The sequence below is a fragment of the Abramis brama genome (assembly GCF_963993115.1).
Source record: "Abramis brama genome assembly, chromosome: 6".
Lineage (NCBI taxonomy): Eukaryota > Metazoa > Chordata > Actinopteri > Cypriniformes > Leuciscidae > Abramis > Abramis brama.
Genome location: NC_139968.1, coordinates 28840221 through 28866915, shown reverse-complemented (window position 1 = coordinate 28866915; position 26695 = coordinate 28840221). Strand labels below are relative to the sequence as shown.

The following is a 26695-nucleotide window of genomic DNA, read 5'->3' as shown; positions in this document are numbered from 1 at the left end:
TGTCCACTTTTAAATGAAAAATTTAGAATCGAAAGCAAATATGTGATTATGTAATCCGTATGAATGCATTTCTTTCTAAAGGCGCATCCGCTTTACAGCGGAGATGGAGATATGTTTGCAGCCGACACTGATTTAGAAAACACTAGTTTATTAATAAACAATTAAAATGCCTTTTTATTATATAAATATTTATTATCATTACCCTGCTTTTGCGGCAAGATGTATGCATGCGCTTGAGCACAGAATAGGCTATATAGGTGGGTTTCAGTCACGTGATTATGATGACGCGCTAAGGCGGGGCGATTTCAGATGGAGGGCAGGAAGTAAACACGGAGAATACATCTATGGAGGAAACCGTTGTGGAGTGTCCGTATTTAGCCGATTTTTTGACCGTCCGTTTACACCAGGGGTCACCAAACTAAGGCCCGCGGGCCGACTCAGGCCCGCCACCCCCCTTTGACTGGCCCCCCAGCCCCTCTGCCCCCCACTACTTGAACCGGCCCTATGAGGCAATCCCCAAAAGTCGTCATGGTACGGGCGTCACAGTTTGGTGCATACATTTACACGGAGAATACACGGTATAAAAATAAATAAAACTTGCGTGCAATTTAATTAATGTAATGCGGAACTACTGTTAGATACGTGGATTCTTAGGGACACTTAATCTGTAGCTCCGCCTTAGCTCTGAAGCTCTGAAGCAGGCTGCGGTGTAAAGATTGCTATGCTGGAATATGTTGAGAGAGAGGTGTGGGCGCGATCGAAAAGTCGTAAAGTGTTTACTTATATTTGTGTGTGTGTGTGTGTCTGTGTGTGTGTGTGTGTGTGTGTGTGTGTGTGTGTGTGGCGCGGCCGCGATCGAACAGTGGAAACATAAAAACATACTCCGTCATTTAGTTTATGCAGGACATCATTCAAACTGCAAAGTGTTTAAGTTACTGTTAATTACATTTTTAAGGAAAACAAATATATTAATCTGAAATGTAGCAGATTAATTTTCAATTAATTCAGGTACAATTACCAAACATATCAAGGTATTTTTATTAATTGAATTAATGAACTAATTATATAAAACTATTGTCAGCGCACTACAAATAAACTGGTTCTATGCCTTTACTTTATTAATAAAACTTACTTAAAAAAAATATTTATTTTTCTTTTGGTGGTCCAACATGCACAAGCCTTCTGCATTTTTGTTTTGCTTTTCCCTTCATTGTACCCAACCGTGATGTCTGAACCGAGGTATTAACCGAACCGTGACTTCTGTGTACTGTTCCACCCCTAAAAGAGAGTGCAGAGTTTTCAAAGAACAGTGGACCAACCAGAGGTTAAATTGGGCAGGAGCGCACCGGAGCGCAGCTCCGCCTCGTCAGGTCCACAACACACCCTGACAGAGCTCAGCTCCGTCTCCTTCAGCACCAAATATTGTTTTTCCACTTGAATTATTTTTCATCTCCTGGCAAATACATGGCATATATGAGACTGCATAATTAGCAAGGCTACACAGAGACAACCAGGCTACATGGAATTATCAGACATCATAATGCATTAATCTCTGCGTTCTCTGGTTCAGCACCCCGCCCACAGCCATCAAAGGAAAACTGTCACAATTGTAAGCGTAACAGCGACATTACCATGGAAACCCGCAAACAGCTAGAGCGATCGAGCAGCTACCACTGAAGTCCTCTGTTTACAGTCTTGAATTATTTATTTTTTTGCCGTTATCAAAAGTTTTTTTTTTTTGTCCGAATCAAATGTTTTATGGTTACGATTCATCTCGTAGCTGGCTGCCTTGGTTCCAGACTTAAAACTCTTTATATCAGCAGTTTAATGAAACGTCAACAGAGATATTGAACGGGGGAAATCACTTCGGAAACAGAGCCGTTAAAAAATGGATGTCACTGTTGATATCTGGGTCAAATGAAAGCTCATAATAATAATAATAATAATAATAATTTGTTACATTTGTATAGCGCTTTTATAGGTACTCAAAGTGCTTTTTCATGGAAGGGGGAATCTCCTCAACCACCACCAATGTGCAGCATCCACCTGGATGATGTGACAGCAGGCATATTGTGCCAGAACGCCCACCACACATCAGCTTACTGGTAGAGAGGAGACAGTGATAAAGCCAATCAGTATACAGTATGGGGATGATTAGGAGGCCATGATGGACAGAGGCCAAGAGGCAAATTTGGCCAGGATGCCGGGGTTACACCCCTACTTTTTTTCGAAGGACATCCTGGTATTTTTAATGACCACAGAGAGTCAGGACCTCGTTTTAACATCTCATCCGAAGGACATAATAAAGGTATATTTAAACAATGTATTATTACACTGCAATAAAGGTATAATTACATTGAAATAAAGGTATAATTACACATTTATTATTACACTGTAATAAAGGTATAATTACACAATGTATTATTACACTGTAATAAAAGTATAATTAGACATTTATTATAAAATTGTAATAAAGGTATAATTACACAATGCATTATTACACTGTAATACATGTATACTTACACTGTAATAAAGTTATAATTACACATTCATTATTACATCATAATAAAGGCATTGTTACACAATGTATTATTACACTGTAATCACTGATCTATATAGAATGACTGGATAGCTCATGACGTCATAAACAGTGAAGCCACCGCGCCGCCATATTGGTATTCCCTGAGCTCACGCGTTCTATTGAATCAATAGGAAATTTTATGATTTGACTGAAAAAACATTGCCTAACGAGACACCGTTTTTAAATCTAAAATCTCCCTGTACATTTTCACAACGCAAACATCCTAAGCATTTAAATGGGTATTTGTTTAAAGTCGGAAATTTTTCCTGCTTATTAAAAAACGGCAATTTCTTTGCAAAAGGAATAAAAAGCTGTACGAGAACAGCTTTTTTTTTTATTTGACTGAAAAAACATTGCCTAACGAGACACCGTTTTTAAATCTAAAGTCTCCCTGTACATTTTCACAACGCAAACATCCTAAGCATTTAAATGGGTATTTGTTTAAAGTCGGAAATTTTTCCTGCTTATTAAAAAATGGCAATTTCTTTGCAAAAGGAATAATAAGCTGTACGAGAACACTAGTCGGCCTTTACTGAAAAGCTATCTTCACAGGTAAGAAAAACAGTTTGATACTATTAATTAAATAGTGAAAGGTAAAGACCTATATTTTTGTGAATTGGTGAATATTCAGGTGAATATTGTTTCGTAGCCACGAATTAATAATAATAATAGCCTACCTCAGCACGTTATACTAATTTGTTCCCTCGTTTTATTATATTGTAGCCACGTTGTAATTCGTTAAATCAAAATGAGGGAGGGAATTAGTTCATCGTTCAAGTCGTCGCAACAACGAATTATTTAGATCAGTGGACAGGGCGCATAAGAACAAGCAGAGAGCGAGAGCCCCGGTCGCGTGCGCGCACTCTCATCGCCTTCAAACAACACGAGCGCTGTATTGCTCTCTCTCCCTCGCGCATATCAACATATTGACAATATACAGTAAAAGGTCGGTAGACCGATTGTGTTTTATAGATTAGTAGTTTGTTCATATAAAGTGTTTGATTAGCAAACATGTTCAGGAAATGCATAATACAAATTGTATGGGTTAATGTAACGGTAAACGGACTCTCTACGAAGCTCTTTTGAAGCTGTCAAATGGTGTCGCTGTTGGACACTTGTGATTATTGCTGCTCTGAGGTTTCTTATAGGCTACTGTTGACTGTTTTATCGTTGTTTTTTTGAAGAAGCGGCAGCTCTTGCCTCGGAGAAAACAACACGGGCATAGCGACAATTTTGCATATAAATTACTACTTATAGGGCTTGAATTACAACCTGTGGGCAATTTTTCCTACATCCTTTTGTGAACGTCGTTTTACACTTGTATGCTGCACAGCGGGTCATCTTAAAAGTACCGTCGGAGCTACCAATCTCTGTATAACGGGCATTGGAGCCCTCTGCTGGTAGGGAATCGTAAGATGGCCGCTCGAACACTTCCGGTGGCTTCACTGCCTAGTGGCAGATTAGAACGTCATGAGCTATCCAGTCATTATATAGATCAGTGACTGTAATACATGTATAATTACACTGTAATAAAGTTATAATCACACATTTATTATTACACTGTAACAGTGGCGGCTCCAGACAATTTTGATTGGGGGGGGCAGTGGGGGGTCCTGGTAATTTTAAGAGGGGGTCTCATGAAAACCAACAAAAAATCCAGTGGACACGGCTAATAACTGCATATTACTGCTACTATACAACAAAAACAACACAGCATATCAACTACTTTGTTTTTAATTAATTAATCAATTGCAGTTTGCAAAAATATGCTCGAACTTTAATTGCCATAGCCACACCCATGACAGAAAACATATTTACAAAATAGTATCTATTCTCTATTGAAGCTTGCTTCCGCCACTGAATAAATAAATAATAATAATTGCGACTTTTTCTCTCACAATTCTGACTTTTTTTTCTCACAATTGCGATATCAAGTCAGAATTGTGACTTTTTTTCTAAGAATTGAGAAATATGAAGTCAGAATTGTGAGATATAAAGTCGCAATTCTGAGAAATAAAGTCGCAATTGGGAGATATAAAGTCGCAATTGCGTGTTATAAAGTCAGAATTATGAGATGTAAACTATTCTGAGGTAAAAAAAAAAAAAGTCTGTCTTTTTTTCCCTTAGAATTGGACTTTATCTCACAATTGTGAGTTTATATCTCACAATTCTGAGAAAAGATGTCAGAATTGCGAGATATAAACTCGCAATTAGGCCTATGTGTTATCAAGTCAGAATTGCGTGATATAAAGTCGCAATTGCGAGAAAAAAAATCTGAATATTGACTTTATAAGACGCAATTGCGACTTTATTTCATGCAATTCTGACTTTATATCTCGCAATTCTGAGAAATAAAGACAGCTTTGCGAGATGTAAACTCGCAATTGTGAGATAAAAAGTTGCAATTATCTTTTAAAATGTTTTATTCTGTGGCGGAAACAAGCTTCCATAATTCTCACTCTCACCACTTTTTGACTGCCCTACTTCTGTCCAGTTTCCCCCTGGCATCTTCTCTGCTCCTCTTTTGTCCAACAAAGCGATCCATTTTTTTAGCTTCAAGCAGCTCTTGCGAGCTCGCGGCAGCGCCTTGAAAGCAATGACGCAAGGCACAGCGACGTTTATGGGGCGTCGCAGTGATTCTTGTTTATATTTTTTTATATGTAGAATAAATTATCAATTATTATTGTTCTGCGTAGTTTGAAGAGAAACATTTTTAAATCTTTATCCAGGATATATATATTTTTTAATCAGGAAGGGGGTGGGGGGTCAAATGGGGGGGCAAGGCGTTTTTTGGGAGGGTCTTGAGACCCCCCAAGACCCCCCCTGGCGCCGCCGGTGCACTGTAATAACTTTATTATTAGACTGTAATAAAGGTATAATTACACAATGTATTATCACGCTGTAATAAAGTTATAATTAAACATTTATTGTTACATTTTAATAAATGTATAATTACACAATGTATTATTACTCTGTAATTAAAGGACAAGTTCGGTATTTTACACTTAAAGCCCTGTTTACAGATCGTTTCTGATGAAATAGAACGGTTGAGATAAAAATGTGGACACATGCTGCTGTCCCGAGAATTTTAGGTTTATTTCGCTGCTCCCCCCCACCTACACAATGGCAGCCTATGGGCACTGGAACAATCCTTCCTAAAACGCATTAAACTTTCGATTACAAAGACGTGAAACTCACCGAGTGGTCAGGGGTGTTCACTGATATGCTCACACAAAAATCGCTGCAAAAGATGCTTTCCAACAGGTTTTATCGTAGTTTTTGTCCAACTCCATTGACTTGAATTGGATGGGCTGTGTGCGGTACGGTAGCCTGGGTGCCAGCCCGAACCCCGCCCACAATATTTTTTGGTCGGGAAGTTCGGTCTGGACTCGCTCCGTTGAGGAGCTATTATGCCCGAACAAAAATTGTTCGGACCAATCAAATTGTCAGGGCGGGCTTTATACGATGATGGACAGATAAGCAACGGTAACGTCATCATCCACGTCATCAACGAGCGCTTGGGTTGAATTCAAATGACTGCCGCTGAAGAATTGAGATTTCACGAGTTCACGCTTACAAATAAGTCAGATAGAATAAATGCATATTTGGCGTGCTGTCTGAGGAGAGGCTTCGGGCTCGGTATTCCTGGCTGTGGAAGAACAAGCCAAGAGTGAGTGCAGGGATGCTGAAAACTGTCATGTTAGGTGAGTTGACCGAGTGAATAAATATATGCTTTCCTCTCATGCTGATAGACGGTTGATTGGATTGATTATTTGAATGTGCTCCTCCTGAAATTTGTTTATAAAACATCATGTGTAGATTCCGCCATGGCGTCTGTTATAGAAGATATCGACAGCGCATTAATTTTAAAAGAGGAACAGAGAACCGCGATCGGAAACATGAATGAAAAACATACGTCACTTACTCCGTTGCTCTGATTGGTTGTAGGTCTATCCAATTGAGTGCAGAGGAATTTTTTTTCCTGGTTCGGTTGAAACACGCCCCATAATCAAAGCTCAATGGAGAAGTATCAGACTCACATTCTGACTAGAATTGAGTATGACGACGTCAGGCTAGCGGTACGGTATTACTCCGCCGCTTCTTCTTCTGCTTCTTCTGTGTATTCAATAAAATGCCAGTGGTTTGCTTGTAATTGGCAAAGGTGCATTATCGCCACCAACTGGGCTGGAGTGTTTATTATTCAAGCTCTCAACGGAAGAATCTACGGGTGTGAGACGTTTGGAAAAATAGGTCCACAGTTTTAAAACGAATGGTAAAACACCTGTTGGAAAGCATCTTTTGCAGCGATTTTTTTTGTGAGCATATCATTGAACACCCCTGACCACTCGGTGAGTTTCACGTCTTTGTAAACGAAAGTTTAATGCGTTTTATGAAGGATTGTTCGAGTGCACCTATACACCCATTCTAGAGGTTTTGGGGAAAGCGAAATAAACCTAAAATTCTCGGGACAGCAGCATGTGTCCACATTTTAATCTTAACCGTTCTATTTCATCAGAAACGATCTGTAAACAGGGCTTTAAGTGTAAAATACCGAACTTGTCCTTTAAGGTATAAACTGTAATCAGAGTTTAAATTGGGCCTGAGCAATGTCAACTAACTTAGCTTATGTTACTGAGCTTGCTAACATTAACGTTAGCTCAATTGAATGGTTAAACATACAGACAGCTAACATTTCTTTCAGCTCAAACTTTTTTTTACCTATTTTTATTATTTGACTTTATTGTTTCCTTTTATTGTTATCACTTACCGGAGCAATGGGGAGGCGCCATCTGTCCAGTAGATGCAGACTTCAAAGAAGAACGAGCTTCGCTTTCATTTGACCTAGATTTCAACAGTGATCACCATTTTTTAACGGCTCTTAAGTGTTTTCCCCGTTAAATATCTCCATTGACGTTTCATTAAAGTGCTGATATAAAGAGTTTTATGTCTGAAACCAAGGCAGCCAGCTACGAGATGAATCTTGACCATAAAACATTTGATTTGGCAAAAAAAAAAAAAAATCAAAGATTCAAGACTGTAAACAGAGGACTTCAGTGGTAGCAACTCGATCGCTCCAGCTGTTTGCGGGTTTCCTTGGTAACGTCGCTGTTACGCTTAGAATTGTGACAGTTTTCCCTTAATGACTGTGGGCGGGGTGCTGAACCAGGGAACGCAGAGATTGATGCATTATGACGTCTGATAATTCCATGTAGCCTGGGTGTCTCTGTGTAGTCTTGCTAATTATTCAATATCATATGCCATGTAGTTGCCAGGAGATGAAAAATAATTCAAATGGAATAAAAATATTTGGTGCTGAACGAGACGGAGCTGAGCTCTGTCAGGGTGTGTTGTGGACCTGTGGACCTGGCCTAATTTTACCTCTGATTAGAGTGTATTTATACCTTTATTACAGAGTAATAATACATTGTGTAATTATAACTTTATTACAGTGTAATAATACATTGTGGTATTATACATTTATTACAATGTAATAATACATTGTGTTATTATACATTTATTACAATGTAATAATACATTGTGTTATTATACATTTATCACAGTGTAATAATACATTGTGTAATTATACCTTCATTACAGTGCCATAATACATTGTGTAATTATACCTTTATTACAGTGTAATAATACACTGTGCTATTATACCTTTATTACAGTGTAATAAAACATTGTGGTATTATACCTTTATTACAGTGTAATAATACACTGTGCTATTATACCTTTATTACAGTGTAATAAAACATTGTGGTATTATACCTTTATTACAGTGTAGTGATACATTGTCTTATACCTTTATTACAGTGTAATAATACACTGTGTTATTATACCTTTATTACAGTGTAATAATACACTGTCTTATAATACCTTTATTACAGTGTAATAATACATTGTGTTATTATACCTTTATTACAGTGTAATAATACACTGTGTTATTATACACTGTAAAAAATTTCCTGTAGAATTTACAGGAATTTACTGGCAAAAAAGTTGCCAATAAAGTCCTGTAAAAATGTTGGTAATTGCTGTAAAATTGATTACAGTATAATACTGTAAAGCAATTTACAGTTAATTGTTGTATATGAAATACAGTAATTTGTAGTATTTTTTACAGTAACATTGAATTAAACTTGTATTTTACTTTACAGCAATTTTTTGTAATTTCACTAAAGTACAGTATTTACCTGGCAATAAAGTTGCCAATAAAATCCTGTAAATATATTTTACAGCAATTTTTTGTAATTTCACTAAAGTACAGTATTTACCTGGCAATAAAGTTGCCAATACAATCCTGTAAATACCCCCAAAATTCAAGAAGATGCTGGAATAGTTTAACATTTAAAAAGCTGAAAAGAATCATTTTAACAGTAAACTGTACTCTATTATTTACCATTATATTGATGTAAATGCATTAAAATAAACATTTAAAAAAACAAAACACAAAGTCAAAGCTGTTGTAGAAAAATATTTATTAAAATAATAAGCAAATTACTGCAAGACTGGTAACAACAATTTTACTTTTTCAAGTACAGAAAATCTTTTCAAAATCAGTCACAAAATAACTACAAATAACTTGTAAGACTTAAAAGCAAGATTCTGGGTTCAATAAAAGTTAAAGGGATACTTCACCATTTTTTCATATTAAACTATGTTATTCCCTTAACTAAGACGAGTTGATACATACTTCTCTCATCTCAGTGCGTGCACTTAATCGCTCTGGCGCGCGGCGACACTTTGATAGCACTTAGCTTAGCCCAGTTCATTCATTAGGGACCAAACAGAGATGAAGCTAGAAGCGACCAAACACATCAATGTTTTCCCTATTTAAATACAGTTACACAAGTTTTTACACGACCAAGTATGGTGACACAAAATAAAACGTGGCGCTTTTCTAAGCGAGTAAAAAGGATAACTATAATGTATGGCGGAATAGCACTTGAAGTTGGAAGCACTTCGACTCGGCGCAGTAAAAAGTCGGTGAAGTATCCCTTTAAAGGGAGAGTTCATCCAAAAATGAAAATTCTGTCATCATTCTGTTTACTCACCCTCAATTTGTTCCAAACCTGTATGAGTTTCTTTCTTCTGTTGAACACAAAAGATGATATTTTAAAGAATTTTGGTAACCAGACAATTGAAAGTAAATGGCTACCATCAACTGTTTGGTTACCAACATTCTTCAAAATATCTTCTTTTGAGTTCAGCAGAAGAAAGAAACGCATACAGGTTTGGAACAACATGGGGGTGAGTAAATGATGACGGAATTTCCATTTTTGGGTGAACTAACCCTTTAAGCTCAGTCAACAGAATGGCATTATGGTTAACTCACATCTCCTGTTAAAACTCACATTTCTGCTTTTTTTTAATTCTTTTTTGTATAAATGTTTGTGATAAACAACACAAATGCTGGTGATTGACAACATTCCCTCTAAAACAATTAAACCATCTCCTCCTGTAGTTTTTTTGTTTATATACATTTGACAACTTACAGTACATGCTTAACCACTCAAAGTCCGTTAGCCTTCTGAGAAGAGTAGACACATGAGGATTGACTGTGTTGTTCCTCTTCTCTGAGGTCTTTCCACTTTTTTTGACTGTCTTGGTACCAGTGGATGGGTTGATTCCAACAAAACATCTGCACAAAAATCAGTCAGAAAAACACAAGCAGAAGCTTTAGGATCATGTGCAGACTAATGAAAATATACCACTTTACAATAAGCATTCACTGCACTACTAATGTATTATAAAGGGTTAGTTCACCCCAAAATTACATTTCTGTAATTAATTACTCATTAATCTGTCATTAATTAACTACTGACCTTCATTCATTTTCAGGAACACACATTAAGATGTTTTTGATGAAATCAGAGAGTTTTCTGAACCACACATAGACCACAACGTCATTACAACTTTCAAGGCCCAGAAAGGTAGTAAAAACATCATTAAAATAGTCCATGTAACTCCAGTGGATCAACCTTAATGTTATGAAGTGATGAGAATACTTTTTGTTCTAACGTAGAACCTGGAAGCGCTGCACTGTGTTTACAACATTAACAGCGTCAGAGACTGACACAGAAGAGAAGAGATTGTTGAATAAAGTCATTATTTTGGGGTTTTTTTGCGCACAAAAAGTATTATCGTGGCTTCATAACATTAAGGTTGATCCACTGTAGTCAGATGGTCTATTTTAACAATGTCTTAACTGCCTTTCTGGACCTTGAAGTTGCAATGATTTTGCTGCCTATGTGTGGTTCAGAAACCTCTCGGATTTCATCAAAAATATCTTAATTTGTTTTCCGAAAATGAACAGTCAGTAGTTAATTAATGACAGAAATTAAATTTTTGGGTGAACTAATCCTTTAACATATACACATTTATCTTTAAGTAAACTGTTACCTTTGAACAAATTCAAGTGTGCAGGATGCTTCGTGCTGGTACACCAGATTAAAGTTGTAGTAAGTTGCAAACAAAGCAGCAAATTCAGCCATAAAATTGGGGTGTGGATTCATAACCACTTGACCCTCAATACTCAGCATCCACTGGGTTGCAGTGAGAATTTCACCTAAAAATAATAAATATAAGAAACACTTTATAAAATACTAAAATACAACAGGCAAAATGTATTAAGTAATTTAAAGATTTTGAAACATACATTACCTAAGACAATCAGTCTCGGAGAGTCTGGAAGTGTAGAACTTTTTTCCACATCAGCTGCTGTTGCTGATATCTAAAAGAAAAAAAAGAAAAGGAAAAAAATGTAAATGACAATGTAATTAAATGCAGTATATGAGAATCTTGAGATGTACAGGGCTGACACACGTTGTAGCGGGTTTGCAAAAACTGCTTCATTTAGAAGCTCATGTGGATTGTTTTTGTGTGTTCTTGAGATATGAGATGCAAATGTGGATTTTACACTAAATGTCCTCTCATAACTCTTAAAGGGGCATTTTACTTCCCTGCCCTCATCAATAAATGCCTAATTAAGTCAATCAGAGTTGTACATGTGAAATGACAATATCCAATCTGGCAAATCAGTGTTGTGTCTATTTGGTCAAAGCTGGCACCTTTACGAGACTTCTGATAACCTGTATGGTCTCTATATAGATGAGACTTAAAAACTGCAAATTTTGTAAATGCACAGGAACAGTCAGGTACACCACAGGTAAAACAGCAGTGTGGAACATTACTGTGACCTTTCATATGCTTAGTAAAACCTACAATGATATTGCTCTCATGTTGACACAATTTACAGCATACATTTCTCATTTAGATTTAGGTTCAAGTTATATTAATAAAACAATAACTATGGGAACTTTGAACAGAAAATAAAATGAACTTTCAAATCTTTTGCCAGTAATTTTGAATTTAGTTATGACGCAGGGATTTGTTAAACACTGGTTTTGTCTCAACAGCACTTCAGTAATTATGTCTTGTCTTCCAAACTGCAAATGCTCTAAAAAATACTCTCTCGAGAGCAAAGGCGAATAAAACTGTAACAAACTGCAGCATTCGTCCATAACATTTACGATGGTTTTACCAAACAGTTCAGCTTCGTCTCACCACTGTTAGGCGTCGCGATTCTACACCCCCGTCGCGATTCTATGCCTCGCCTGAAACAAGAAATTTAAAATTAAAGACACATTCCTTTACTAAATCCCACTTACATTCCTATATTGTTCGCAGCAAATTGCTTTGCGTTAAATTTAGTTATGACGCAGGCCTTTGTTAAACACTGGTTTTACATGCTCTCAACAAGAAATCAAAATTGGTGAAATAAATGAGAAAATATCAGCATCCAACGATGTTAATATCATATATAGCCTATTCTAATGTTTTTCGTCAAGAAAGCTAAAGCACATGCGTATAGTTTTGTCTCACCAACACTTCAGTGGATTTGTCTTGTCTGCCAAACTGCAAATCCTCTAAAAATACTCTCTCGAGAGCAAATGAAAATAAAACGGAAACAAAATGCAGCATTCGTTCATAACATTTACGATGGTTTTACCTTGTAACCGTTCAGCTTCGTCTCATCACTGTTATGGCGCGCCCCGTCGCGATTCTATGCCTCGCCTAAAACAAGAAATTTAAAATTAAAGACACATTCCTTTACTAAATAAACGTAACGTTTCGGGGAAAAAAAGTATTGGAATCAAACACTTTTACATCCCACTAAATGTCCTGATAACACGCAGTTGTTAACAAGTCGATAAAATTAATTGCATCTGACATGCCTATGTTATGAATTCTGTTTAAAATATGAATCGCTTAAACAGCATTAACTAATACATTCGATTGTAATATTTATGGACGTAAATTTAAGTTAACTTACCAAAAATTTAGTAAATAGTGCCTTTTATCTTCAACTCTTCTTGCCCTGCTCCAGTCCACCAGTTTTCAAACCTGTATTCAGCCCGCGCAATCCCATAATGCCACATCACAGTAAATTGTTGTAAAACCGTATGAACTACAGTGAAAACACCTCTTACCTGTAAATCAATTTACAGTTGACAGGGAAATATACTGTTAACAACTGTAATACTCTTTTTGACCCATAATGCATTGCGAATTACAGTAATAACTTGTAAAATGATAAAACAATAAATTTCTGTAGAATTTTGCTGTAGAATCTACAGCAATTTGTTACAGTGTACCTTTATTACAGTGTAATAATACACTGTGTTATTATACCTTTATTACAGTGTAATAATACACTGTCTTATAATACCTTTATTACAGTGTAATAATACATTGTGTTATTATACCTTTATTACAGTGTAATAATAAATTCTTATTATACATTTATTGCAGTCCCATAAAACATTGTGTGATTCTACCTTTTTACATTGCCATAATACATTGTGAAATTATACCTTTATTACAGTGTAATAATACACTGTGCTATTATACCTTTATTACAGTGTAATAACACATTGTGGTATTATACCTTTATTACAGTATAATACATTGTGTAATTATACCTTTATTACAGTGTAATAATACATTGTGTTATTATACATTTATTACAATGTAATAATACATTGTGAAAATATACTTTTATTAAAATATAATAATTCATTTTGAAATTATACCTCTATTACAGTGTAATAATACACTGTGCAATTATAACTTTATTACAGTGTAATAACACATTGTGCTATTATACCTTTATTACAGTGTAATAATACATTGTGGTATTATACCTTTATTACAGTGTAATAATACATTGTGTAATTATACCTTTATTACAGTGTAATAATACATTGTGAAATTATATTTTTATTACAATAATACACTGTTATTATACCTTGAAATTATACCTTTATTATAATGTAATAATACATTGTGTTATTATAACTTTAATACAATGTAATAATACATGTGTAATTATACCTTTATTACAGTGTTAGTGTACCTTTATTATATACCTTTATTACAGTGTTATTATACCTTTATTACAGTGTAATAATACATTTATTTCAGTGTAATAATGCATTTTGTAATTATAGCTTTATTACAGTGTAATAATACAACTTATACCTTCGTTACAGTGTAATAATATATTGTGTTATTATTAGTGCTGTCAAAGTTAGCGCGTTAATAACGCGTTAACGCAAAATCATATTAACGGCACAAATTTTTTTAATGGCTGATCAACACGGCGCATATTTTCTGTTTGACCCGTGGCCCAACCCCTAGTTGAAGAATTGGAGATACACAGTCTTGCCAATTTAGCGACATTGCAGACCCCTTTAGCCATTTTTTCCCTTCAAAAAAGCGCCCAAACCTTATTTAGTTTCTGAGAATCGCCGGTACTGCTCTCCCAGCACGCGCGCGCACCTCTCTCTCTCTCTCTCTCTCTCTCTCTCTCTCTCTCTCTCTCTCTCTCTCTCTCTCTCTCTCTCTCTCTCTCTCTCTCTCTCTCTCTCTCTCTCTCTCTCTCTCTGCATCTCGTAGTATCTTTAATTCAGTTAAACACAGATATTATGTTGCTTCTCTAATTTTACATGCAAGTATAGCCGAAATCACAACACAAATATTGTCTTTATCTTATGTGTATTTGATTTCATCAGACGACGGCTCGATTATCAGGATTTTTGTGCAGATTAACGTCTTGGAAGGGAGAGCTGGTTATGTTTATTGGGTTGCATTTCAGTCACTATTTCATATTCATTCCGTTGTTTGACAAAAGAAACAGTAAAATATACCAATGAAAACAGTTTTATTCAGAATTTAGCTTCATTAAAATGGGCACAGAGACAGACAAACTAATGTAATAATAAATGATAAATGTACATTTAGCATTTTCAGAAGAGCTGCCCTGTCATGCAAAAATCTAAGCATGTTTGTGTTAGTAAATTGCTCAGTGCAAAGAAAGAGAATAATTAGAATCTGGTATTTCTTTGTTCTTTCTACATGTTTCTAATAGACATGAACAAGTTCTTTGAAAAACATCTATGACCTTTGAAACATGTCTTGTCTTCATGCTCTATGTTGACTATGGTTTCAATAATAAACATACATTTGCATAAAGCATCCATATTTATCCATGCCCATGTTGATTTAGAGTATTACAAACTTGAAAAGTTTTAATTTAAGGTACATTTAGAACAAATAAAAAATGTGCGATGAATTGCGATCAATCGCGAGTTAACTCATAACAATCATGCGATTAATCGCTATTAAATTTTTTTATCGATTGACAGCCCTAGTTATTATACCTTTATTACAATGTAATACATTGTGTAATTATACCTTTATTACAGTGTAATATAAATGTGTAATTATACCTTTATTAAAGTGTGATAATACCTTTATTACAGTGAAATTATACATTGATCACCACATTTCTCAACACATTAAGTCATTTTACGATGCGATAAGGGCTCCCCCTCCCTACAAAAGCCAGTTTAACCACTGGGACCAACGATTATTTGTGAAGAATAACTTTAAATAAAACAAAGTGTGAAGACTCGATTACAACTTTTGCAAACCACTAGTAAAGATAAACAAATATGTGCCAGGAATCAAGTGTTGATATAGTAGTGTGGATATAGTAGTGGGGATGGCTGTGCCAGGCTAGTAATCTCTACTACACAATGAGGCCTGCTGGTGGTCATTTTGATCTTGGTCATACAATTCTATGTTATATAGCTGACCCGGCCCCGGCCCCCCATCACAGTCAGGAACGATAATGTGGCCCCCAGAGAAAAAAGTTTGGTGACCCCTGGTTTACACGTTTTTTCAACTCTGACCCATATCCGATTCATGTGTTTACACTTGCCATACTATCTGAAACATCGCGCATGCTTAAAGGGTTCAATTCTCTTGCACAGATTGACGAACGTGAAATATGCTTGATCCTAGCTCTGCGACGTATGCGAAGTTCGCCAAACATCACCATGATTATGAGGCGGAGGAGGACGAAAAGTGCCATCATTGCACATATGATTCAGTTATTGTGTGTGAGAGAGATCTCGGGACTGGTGGGAGCATAATGTGTTTAAAATATTGGCTTTAACTGCTGAGACGTTGCCTAATGCCTCAGAAAATCCGATCTGCCTGTTTACATGAGTCGCACTGGCACATATCCGATTTATTTCCACATATGAATGAGGCCTGAAACCGATCTCGAAATATCCTAATGCATGCATTTTTTTTTCCTGTTTACACTGTCATATAACACATCGGATCTGTGTCACATATGAGCAAAAAATCGGAATTGGGTCACGTTTCACTGACAGTAAATGAGCATTTAACGTCAACCTAATGCTATATAAACACAGACACAAAAAACATGTTGGCTAGCTAACATACCTCCGACGGAGTGATCGCTGCAGACACGGGCATTAACAGACTATGCTCCTCCCGACCGCAGACGTAACTTACGTTTAAAATCCACTTTTTACCGCGTTGTTCTGTGAGCTTTTTACATTTCTCACCTTTATGAGTGACAATCTTCAGTACTCTATAAAAACCCTTTCCCTTTTCTCGATTAGAACGATTGGAGCAGCCGTAAACTACACAAAACATTGGCATTTTTCAGACGGCAGATCCTCAGCTATTTCACTTCCTGCCCTCCATCTGAATTTCGCGCTCTCGCGATGCAGCAGCGTGACGTCACGTGAAACCAACCTATTCCTCCATGCACCCAGTGTTTAAGCAGAAATTAATAAACGTGCGATTAGTCGACTTGAAAAATCTTTAGTCTATGGTAACTCTAATCAATACATTTACTATAGTTGACATTATTTATTAGTAATAAGTAGCCAGCTATTTACATTAAATTTGTAGAGTTAACAATTAGTTAATGAATTAATAAAATAATAAAACAAAGATTAAATTAAGATGCTAACTATATATTTCTATTTAGCATGGCTTGTTCCACCCCGCAAATGACTGTTTTTAAGGTGACAATCTGTTACACATTTGAAGATTTACTGTGTTACTTGAAGATTGTTGTATTGTATTGTATTGTATCTTCTGTTATAAAGATGAAGATTGACATTTCATTAATTAAAAAAACAAGCACAAAATGTTGTAAAAATTAAACAACTTATGTTCTATTTGTAACGCCACACCAGCAGAGGGAGCCTTCTCCTGAGTATTGACTGTGTACCACTCCCTCTGCTTCTACTTTCATTTCCTGTTTGAACAGTATTTAAGAAGTGTTTGTGTGTTTGCTCTTTGCGAAGTATTGCCAGTTCATCTGCCTTACTGAGCGTTTCCATTGTTTTCTGCCTGCTTATCTCGTGTATGATTCTGCCTGATTTTCTGACTTACGCCTGTTGGATTACCCCTCTGTTCTGGTAGCCTGTTTTTGGACTGATGACTGTGTTTGGACCTTTTGCCTGTTTGCTCATCTCTGCCTTTTGGATTACCTTTGTGTATGTCGCTAGATTGGACTGCTATTGTGATTTTGACCTATTGCCTGGCTTAACGTTTCTGTCTCTAAAACCTGCTGCTAATAAACACCCGCAAATGGATTCTAATGCTGCCTCAGCCTCTTCATTACACTATTAGATGTTCTGTGTTTTGACTACTTTTAGAATTTTGTATAATAATATCTCTAGGTAATGAAGATATAAAAAAAAAAAAAAAAAAAAAACCTGAGTACCACCTGAGATGAAAACGACTGAAAGAATCTAAATTTTTAAAGCTACACTATGCAGTTTTTTTTTATTTATTTAAAAAATAACACGTTATTAAGCTGAGAGTGCAAACAGATCAATCTTCCAAACTGTGGCTTTACCCAAATACACTTTGATAAACCTGTAATACTGAACTGTATTTTCGATTTGTTTGTATGGATTTCATGGGAAATGACTTGCATCATACACACTTACACAGAGAAAAGTAACTCCAGTAGTTAGTTTTATTTTTCACCACTAGAGGGATAAAAGTGTAGTGTAGTGTAGTGATAAAGAGATACTCAACCCAAAACTGAAAGTTTCATCATTTACATTCTTTAATGCCATCTCAGGTGTATATGAGTTTATTCAGATGAACAAGATTTTTTGATAAATAATCTGTCTCTATGTACTGGACCTCCAACCCTTCATAAACCACACACAACGGTTATCCATACTTTATCCAAATAAACGATAGGTGTTTAAGAAAAATACTAATATTTTAAACTTTTCAAACAATAAACTATATCTAACATCATATCTATAAACCAACTGTAACCTTGTGTGGTGTATCTCTTTAACAAACACTTCAACAGTTTAAACCAAGACAATTTATACTCAGTCTCTCCTGAAAAGACTGTTTACAGTGTATTTGAGGAAAATATTTCACCTTAGTTATCTGTTTTGTGATCTGGTGAAAGTAAGATGATCTCTGTCTGTTTGTCTCTTTCTAGCCTTAAAAACTGTGGCATTACAGATGTTTCTGCTTTAACTCAGTCTTTGACAAACTCAAAAGCACTGCAGTTTTTAAAAGAGCTTGATCTGAGGGACAACATGATCAGAGACTTAAAGCAGCTCAGAGACGTGCTACGAGACTCAAACTGTACAGTGAGGTGAGTAAACATCACTGTTATGTTAAAGATACTTTCATTTATCTCTGACAGTCTTTGTGCAAGGAAAATATAATTAAGTTTTATTGAAACAATGAGTGCAGAATTTAAATTGATTGAAAACCAATTAAGCACAAGCCCACCCCACAGCTAATTCAAAATCATTGGTCAATCACAGTCACCTGACAAGATAGTTCAGACTTCAGAAAAATCATGGATGGATCTGATTGTGAAAAACTGCAATGCTCTCTACCATGATGTGCTACAAACTTCTAGGTTAAGTTTAGGATTTAGGGTAGGTTAGGGGTTAGTAGCCTATTTGTTTCATCATTGTGTAGGCAATCAGTAAAAATTATCCTCGTCCACACTGATCCACGAAAATGGCTAAAAATGCTGTATTATGCAGGCCAGACAAGTAGTTGGCAATGTCACTTCGTAAAGAAAGAGTGCGCATCTGCGCAAATATGCATTCAAATGCACATGCCTATAAACTAAACACGTAATATGAATGTGCACGCCGTCACTGTATTCAAGTTTTTGGACTTTACACGGAGATGACAACGATATCGTTTTCAAAAGCGTCCACATTGAAACCTGTTTCAAAGTTTGCGTTGTCAGGCCACCAAAATGCTGTCATGTAAATGAACAGCAAGAACGCACTGAAAGTTTTCTGTTTTCATTTGAAAACTGTGTCGTGTAAATGGCCCTAAGTTAATAACTACACTGTAAATAAAAAGTTGCTGCCTTAAATTAAGTACACTCAACTTGTATGTTTAATTCATTTTAACTTAAATTACATTTTAAACTGAGTTTAAAAAATGAGTTGAATCTTGTATAACTTTATAAAAAGTTAAGATAAGTTAAAGCAATTGTTGATACTTTATTGATCCTTTACAGGAAATTGCATTGTCATGGCAGCTTCAACACACAAAGACACAGCACCAAACTTAACAATCAAGTCACTTTCGACTCTGTACCGATCTACACTTAAAAAAGAAATAAAACATAACAAAAATAAATTGTCTACTAAGTCTCATCTATATACTATACGACTACCAGTAGTCGTTGATGAAATTTAATATTGAATATTCAGTAGCTGATGAATATTCAGGGTGTTTTCACATTTGGCAAAAGCGCTTGCACCCAAAATTTCATCCAGGTTGTCATAGAAGGGACAGGAATCCTTAATTTTAGCGGACTCCCCGCTTTAATGCATTTTGTCACGGGTGCTCATGTACTTCTGTTGTTTTTTTTTTTTTACTTTTACGTGGCATTGTAACGCTGTTCTTCTGTTCTGTTATGTATTTTTTTGTGTGTGTATTTGATAGTTTAAGCCCAACAAGACGCGAAAGATAACTTAAGTTACCTTGAGTTTTTAACAGTGTAATGATTTTTACAATGGAAATGAATCAACCTTGAACTTACTTAAACTGGAGAATGACTTTCTTCTAGAGCTGCTTTACAGACAAAAAATCTGTTCCATAAATTTCCTGTTATCACTGTAAAGCTGCTTTGTAAAAAACTGTATTGTAAAAAGCGCTATATAAATGGTGACTTAGCTTGACATGACCAATGAAATCTCTAGAAACCTTCTAGAATCTCTAGAAGGAACAAACAACTTTATTGAACAATAGCTTTATTCAGCTCACAGCCACCCAGCCTCACATGATCAATGTCTCTGTCTCTTGTGTGATTTGGTGAGACCATTTAAAACCTACATCTAATGAATTCAAAGTGATTATACAGAAATGCATGGTTTTAATAGCAGATTTAAACTGCTTCAAACCACACTTCTTTGACAAAAGTTTATCATACTAGCTGTCATGAAGGTGGAGGTAGATGAACCCAAAAGCAGACAGAATGCTCAAGCACAATTTATTGTAGACAAAACAGAGAAAACAAAACCCACGAGGGGGCAAAACAAGACAAAAGGCAAAAGCCTTGACTAAGACTTGACGATGACTAGACAGAAACTAACAAAACAATTCTAATAATACATTGAACAGGACTCCAGACAAAATACTCACAGCGAGATATAATAAAGATTGACAGTGTTTGACAACATTTGACAATGAACCGACAAAGGACAGAGAAACACAAGGGGGTTATAAAGGGAGGCTAATGATGAGGGCAACAGGTGATAAAGGGGAAACAATAATGACTAAAGGATAACAAGGGGGTGGGGTTACATGACAAGACAACGCAAGCACATGGCCAAACAAATGGCCATGTGCTGCACATGAAAACATGGGCCTGTCATGATTCTGCCACAAGACAAGAGAAAATCAAGAACAAGATGGCAGAATCATGACAGAACCCCTCCCTTAAGGAGCGGCTTCCAGACGCTCCCAAAGGGGAACTAAACACGAGACATAACAGACTGTGACAAGGACATGAACCAACAAAACATGACAAATAACAACAACGGCAAACATGAATAAACAATTACAGGGTTAGGGTGTAGAATCAAAAACAATAAACAAGGCAGAGGAGGTGGGGGAAACACAAAGTCCTTGGGGGGCAGTCCAGGGTGGATGGGAGGACAGGGGGTCTTGGGTCTCCGGGACGAGGGCTGAGGACGGGGAATCCGGGGGAACTTGGCTGGAGACACATGAGGAGATGACTTGGGGGAAACAGTCCGAGGCTGGGAAATGACAGGGGTACTATCTGACAGAGGAACAGAAACAGAAAGCGGCGGGACAGGAATCTTGACGGGGGACACAGGAGGCGACACAACAGGAGATAAGACAGGGGATGCTGCGGGTGACTGTGGAGCAGAAGCTAGAACTGAGCTCCCCGAAGACGGCTCAGTATCAACGCTCCCCATCTCTGAATCGGGGAGATCGTCGTCGGCAGCTGACTGGGGTACGGCGCTCACGGCAGCTGACTGGGGTACGGCGCTCACGGCAGCTGACTGGGGTACGGCGCTCACGGCAGCTGACTGGGGTACGGCGCTCACGGCAGCTGACTGGGGTACGGCGCTCACGGCAGCTGACTGGGGTACGGCGCTCACGGCAGCTGACTGGGGTACGGCGCTCACGGCAGCTGACTGGGGTACGGCGCTCACGGCAGCTGACTGGGGTACGGCGCTCACGGCAGCTGACTGGGGTACGGCGCTCACGGCAGCTGACTGGGGTACGGCGCTCTTAGACTCAGTGGACACAGGACTAGACATGACTGACTTGACGGGGACTTCAAGAATTTGGACAAGACGTTTGAGGTATTCTGATAATGTCTCGGCAGCGACGAGGACAGGCATCTTTTGATGAGCTGAAACTGAGCGCAAGACAGCTTCAGCAGCTGAATCGGCCGCGACCCTCTCTGCAGTGCTCACGACAGAAGACTCTGGAACCGTGCCTTCAATAGCTGGTTCCGGGACAGCGCTTGCAGTAGCGGGCTCTGGGACAGCGCTTGCAGTAGCGGGCTCTGGGACAGCGCCAAGGACAGCTTGCAGTAGCGGGCTCTGGGACAGCGCCAAGGACAGCGCTTGCAGTAGCGGGCTCTGGGACAGCGCTTGCAGTAGCGGGCTCTGGGACAGCGCCTGGAACAGCGCTTGCAGTAGCGGGCTCTGGGACAGCGCTTGCAGTAGTGGGCTCTGGGACAGGCAGAGATGAAGGACGAGAGGCTCCCTTCCTCCTCTTTCTCCTAGGTCGCGGTGTGGAAGTCATAGCCGGACTAGTGACCGGTTGGAGAAGCTCAGCGGGATCTGTGACTTGAGTTGGAAGGCCAGTCTCAGGCAGCACTGACTCGGTCGAGGATGACTCCGAAGGAGAATCCCACGAAGTCCGTCTCCCCCGTTTGCCACGAAGATCAACAGGAGTGGATGAGACCTCGGGAGAAGTGGAGTGAGCCTGCTCCCCTTGAGAAACAACAGCCAGGACCCAACCCTCCAGGATCACGGGCAGCTTGGCTGGTGGCAACATCACGGTGGGACCCTGCGGCTCCTTTTGACATAGACAGTTCACCATGTCCCGGAACGGGTGGTGGACTAGCTTCTCCCGTTCAGCCAGAGGTGGGGGAACCTTGAGGCCAGCAAGGAAGTAGCGATTTAGGAGGATGTCAGGTAAGAAAAACCTCCTTTCTTCTGCGACTTGAGCATACTCTTTTAGCAGCAGCTCACCCTGAGGGGGAATTGGGAGCTTGCCCCCCCTCGAGTCAGAAATGGTCTTAAGCCACCAATCTTTAAGAAGATCCAATTGCTGATCGCCAGGGGAAGGCAAACTGTCTGGTTCTGCTTTGGTCGGTTCATTCTGTCATGAAGGTGGAGGTAGATGAACCCAAAAGCAGACAGAATGCTCAAACACAATTTATTGTAGACAAAACAGAGAAAACAAAACCCACGAGGGGGCAAAACAAGACAAAAGGCAAAAGCCTTGACTAAGACTTGACGATGACTAGACAGAAACTAACAACAAAACAATTCTAATAATACATTGAACAGGACTCCAGACAAAATACTCACAGCGAGCTATAATAAAGATTGACAGTGTTTGACAAATCTTGACAGCATCTGACAACATTTGACAATGAACCGACAAAGGACAGAGAAACACAAGGGGGTTATAAAGGGAGGCTAATGATGAGGGCAACAGGTGATAAAGGGGAAACAATAATGACTAAACAAGGATAACAAGGGGGCGGGGTTACATGACAAGACAACGCAAGCACATGGCCAAACAAATGGCCATGTGCTGCACATGAAAACATGGGCCTGTCATGATTCTGCCACAAGACAAGAGAAAATCAAGAACAAGATGGCAGAATCATGACACTAGCTCTTTTGTATTACTATTTAAAATGACTAGTAATGTAAACAGAATTATTAGAACAGAACAGAAGTACACATAAGTGATATTGAATGATTATTGTTGGTTTAGTACTCTTACAAATTATAATTTTATTTTATTTACAGGTGAAATGGATTGAGAAGATCTTGGTCAGAGCTGAGATGAAGCAAGAATAAAGAAGTCTTTAGTATAAGGCCTACAATCATGATGATATTGGAATTAAACCCATCCATATTGAAGCAATTAAAGTATTGCTAATCATAACTGCCATTGCCGAATTTAGCACATCTTCCCCACTTTTTTAAGAATTTAGCAATTCTTGTGGAATAATCCGGAATTCATAAAATCATGACCCACATGTATATCATGCAGATCAGTAATACAAATGTTTGGGTGGGAGGTTTGGTGGGTTGATCACTGCCCTTTCATCTTAATCACGCTATGCGATATGGAATAATATTAAACCATTTGTCTGGGATATTTTTTTGATATTCGCAGTCAGAGAGAGAGAGAGTCCCCAGTAATGGCCGAGAGAAAACAAAAGTTTAGTCCGGTTATACTTTAGGGCTGTGATATAAATCTGATTTTATTTTTTATTTTGGCTTCCAAGGATTATAAAAATAAGATGTATTTGATATAGACGTTCCGTCTAGCACAACTTCCTTCCATTCACAGTGGTGCGCATTCCTTCCTCTTTAAAACCCAAACTTCACGTCAGAATCAGCACAATCTGTGATTGCTGTAAACTAATACGCGAGAGACGCTGTTCAACTTCAAGGTGACGTGTGTGTGTGTGTGTGTGTGTGCACTCTGAAACGGACCGCAAAAGACAAACAAATTATACATTAATTATACAAAAATATATAATGATTTTTTTTTAGGAAAATCACGATTCATGATTTTATCACGATTCTTTTTCATGTTGATTTTACTATTTTGCAAGTGACCATTACAGCCAAACTAATTTCCCTATTTTAAAAACAAAGCCTTACAAGTAAACAAAATATAAAAAATAAAAGACTGAAGTTCTGCCTACTTGCCTGTCAATCATCCACTGAGCTGAAACAAATGAACTTTGCCAGTTGCATGCAGCTTTTAATGAACATAACCTGTATAGAAAACTCTGAGAAGCATATACAAACGAAACTTCTTCACTATTATTATCCTGACTCAAACAGTTTGTTTAGTTTAACAAACAGTTTGTTGATTGTTTAGATTAAAATCCAAGTAAATCTATAAAAAATGCTGCACTTAAACCAAACCTCTTTCTAGAGACCTTGGCATTAGTGTATATTATTAGTATGTGATTATTTTTAAAAACTTACATTTAGCTGTTGTATAGCTGATCCAGTTAATAACAAATAATCTTGTTTATTTGTTTAAAGCAGAATAAGATTCTTCCTCTTCACCAGTTTTTTTCTTTTCATCAGATAACTCTGTCATAGCATCAACTTAATCACTTACATTCTATGAATCTAATGCACTTTATTTATTTATCCACTCATGGTTTTCATTAGGTTCTGTCAGTTACTGTTGTCTGTATTTTTCTTAATAAAATTCCTTTATTGCACCTGTGTCTTCCTTGTGTTGATAATGCAGTCAGACTCAGTTATCCACAATCTCATAAATCCTTTAGATTGTTCAGCTGACAAACTCCCTCCAGTTTACATAATGCTCATTTATTCTGCAATCCTCCTTGATTGCTCTTAGTTGTAAGTTAAGTTAATGCAAGTAGTTAAGGTGAAATTCCTCAGATGGAGCCTTGAGGTAAGTTATAACTGTTAGAATTGTGCTGAACTATAATCTCTAAATTTTCATTAAACACACGTTTATGAAGGTTATGAGGCAAATATTCCGCCTCAGATGTTTCTCCTCAGGACAGTTGGTGGTCAAACTGAGCTCAACAGTCTTCAAGACTGAACTTCCACTGTAAGTCTCTCAGTTTTAAATGTAAAGTTGCTTGTTATACTAAATGATAGTAATAACAAAATAAAAAATTTCTGAAGCCGAGTGGCTTTCAAAAATGAATTGAAATGGGATGTATTACTCATTTTTTTTCTACACAGTTCAAACAGCAACAGGTTTTTTTGAATTAAATGAAAAATAATAATACCGGATAAGCGGAAGAAGATGGTATGGTACACTGTAAAAAATGAATCATGAGTCTTGTAATTTTCATTAAAAAAATGGAGGTGATCATTAAAAATATTATGTATATTTTATTAAGAAAATTGTGGTTCAGTTTTATATTGAAAATATTGAGAACATTTCACTAATAAAACCAAGAGATGCATTTTCCTTTTTTTTTTTTTTTTTTAAGGAAACATACACAATTTTAAGGCTTGAATTGAGGAACTGATAAACCTCATAAAATTAAGGAAAAGGGGCCTATTTATTTTAAGAGAATTATCTCATTTATGTGGTTTTATTTAGAGACACCATTGTTTGTTCCCAGCATGCTTTGCACATGGAGAGTAAATCTTGAAATTGTTATTTCATGTGTTTTTGAGTAAAGGGAAACATCTGTTAATGTTTAATGTTCAGGTTTGTTTGACATTTGAAAGAGTTTCTATTATGTTCAAGTTTTGATCGCTGTGCAGAAGAGTAGGGCTTATGGTTAGGTTGTGAATAACTGCATTTAAATATTCTGAAGCATATTGTTACATACATGTAGCAATAACTCTGCTAATGATAGTGCAGTAATAAGTTTGATTCTGTGCTGTCCTAGCAGCATACAGTCTTTTTATAAAACAATATATCTCAAAGTTAAATATAAACAGGTCATATCCATTCACTTGAGAATAAAAAATACTTCAAATAAAAAAGCACATTTCACTAAAAAAATGTAATTCATTATGTCATAGACTAAATAAATTAGGGCATTTTACATGATTTATTCAGGTAGATTCCATGAATGAAATCAAGCTTTAACTACTCAAAAATATTATGTGTAATATTGTTACCATCATTTTTTCATCAAGTCAATAGCAGTAAAAAATTTTACAGTGTATGGTATGGTAAATGAAAAATAGTCAAGGCAAGTTTATTTATATACGGTATATAAATAAACTTGCCTTGACTATTTTTCATTTACCATACCATACATCTTCCGCTTATCCGGTATTATTATTTTTCATTTAATATAGCCTATAGCCTAATATACCACATTTCATACAAAATGGTCATTCAAATTGCTTTATATAAAAGGGAATGAAATTTATTAAAAATAAAATAGAAATAAGAATACGAATTTGTATAGAATATGTTTAATTTTCAATTCAGTGTTTCAATGAGTTTCAA

The 26695-nt window shown here is 37.0% G+C and overlaps 1 protein-coding gene across 1 annotated transcript in view; it reads left to right on the top strand.

The window, feature by feature from the left end:
* The window catches only part of LOC311085177 (NACHT, LRR and PYD domains-containing protein 3-like), a gene marked incomplete at its 5' end in the record, with an annotated part of 131402 nt that extends 106989 nt beyond the window's left edge, over positions 1-24413 (top strand). Inside the window, 2 exon segments of the mRNA XM_084117611.1 lie at positions 18453-18611; positions 23521-24413. Of these exon segments, the coding sequence (XP_083973737.1) occupies positions 18453-18611; positions 23521-23524 (163 nt within the window). The 3' untranslated portion in view covers positions 23525-24413.
* Between the last annotated feature and the right edge of the window lie 2282 nt (positions 24414-26695).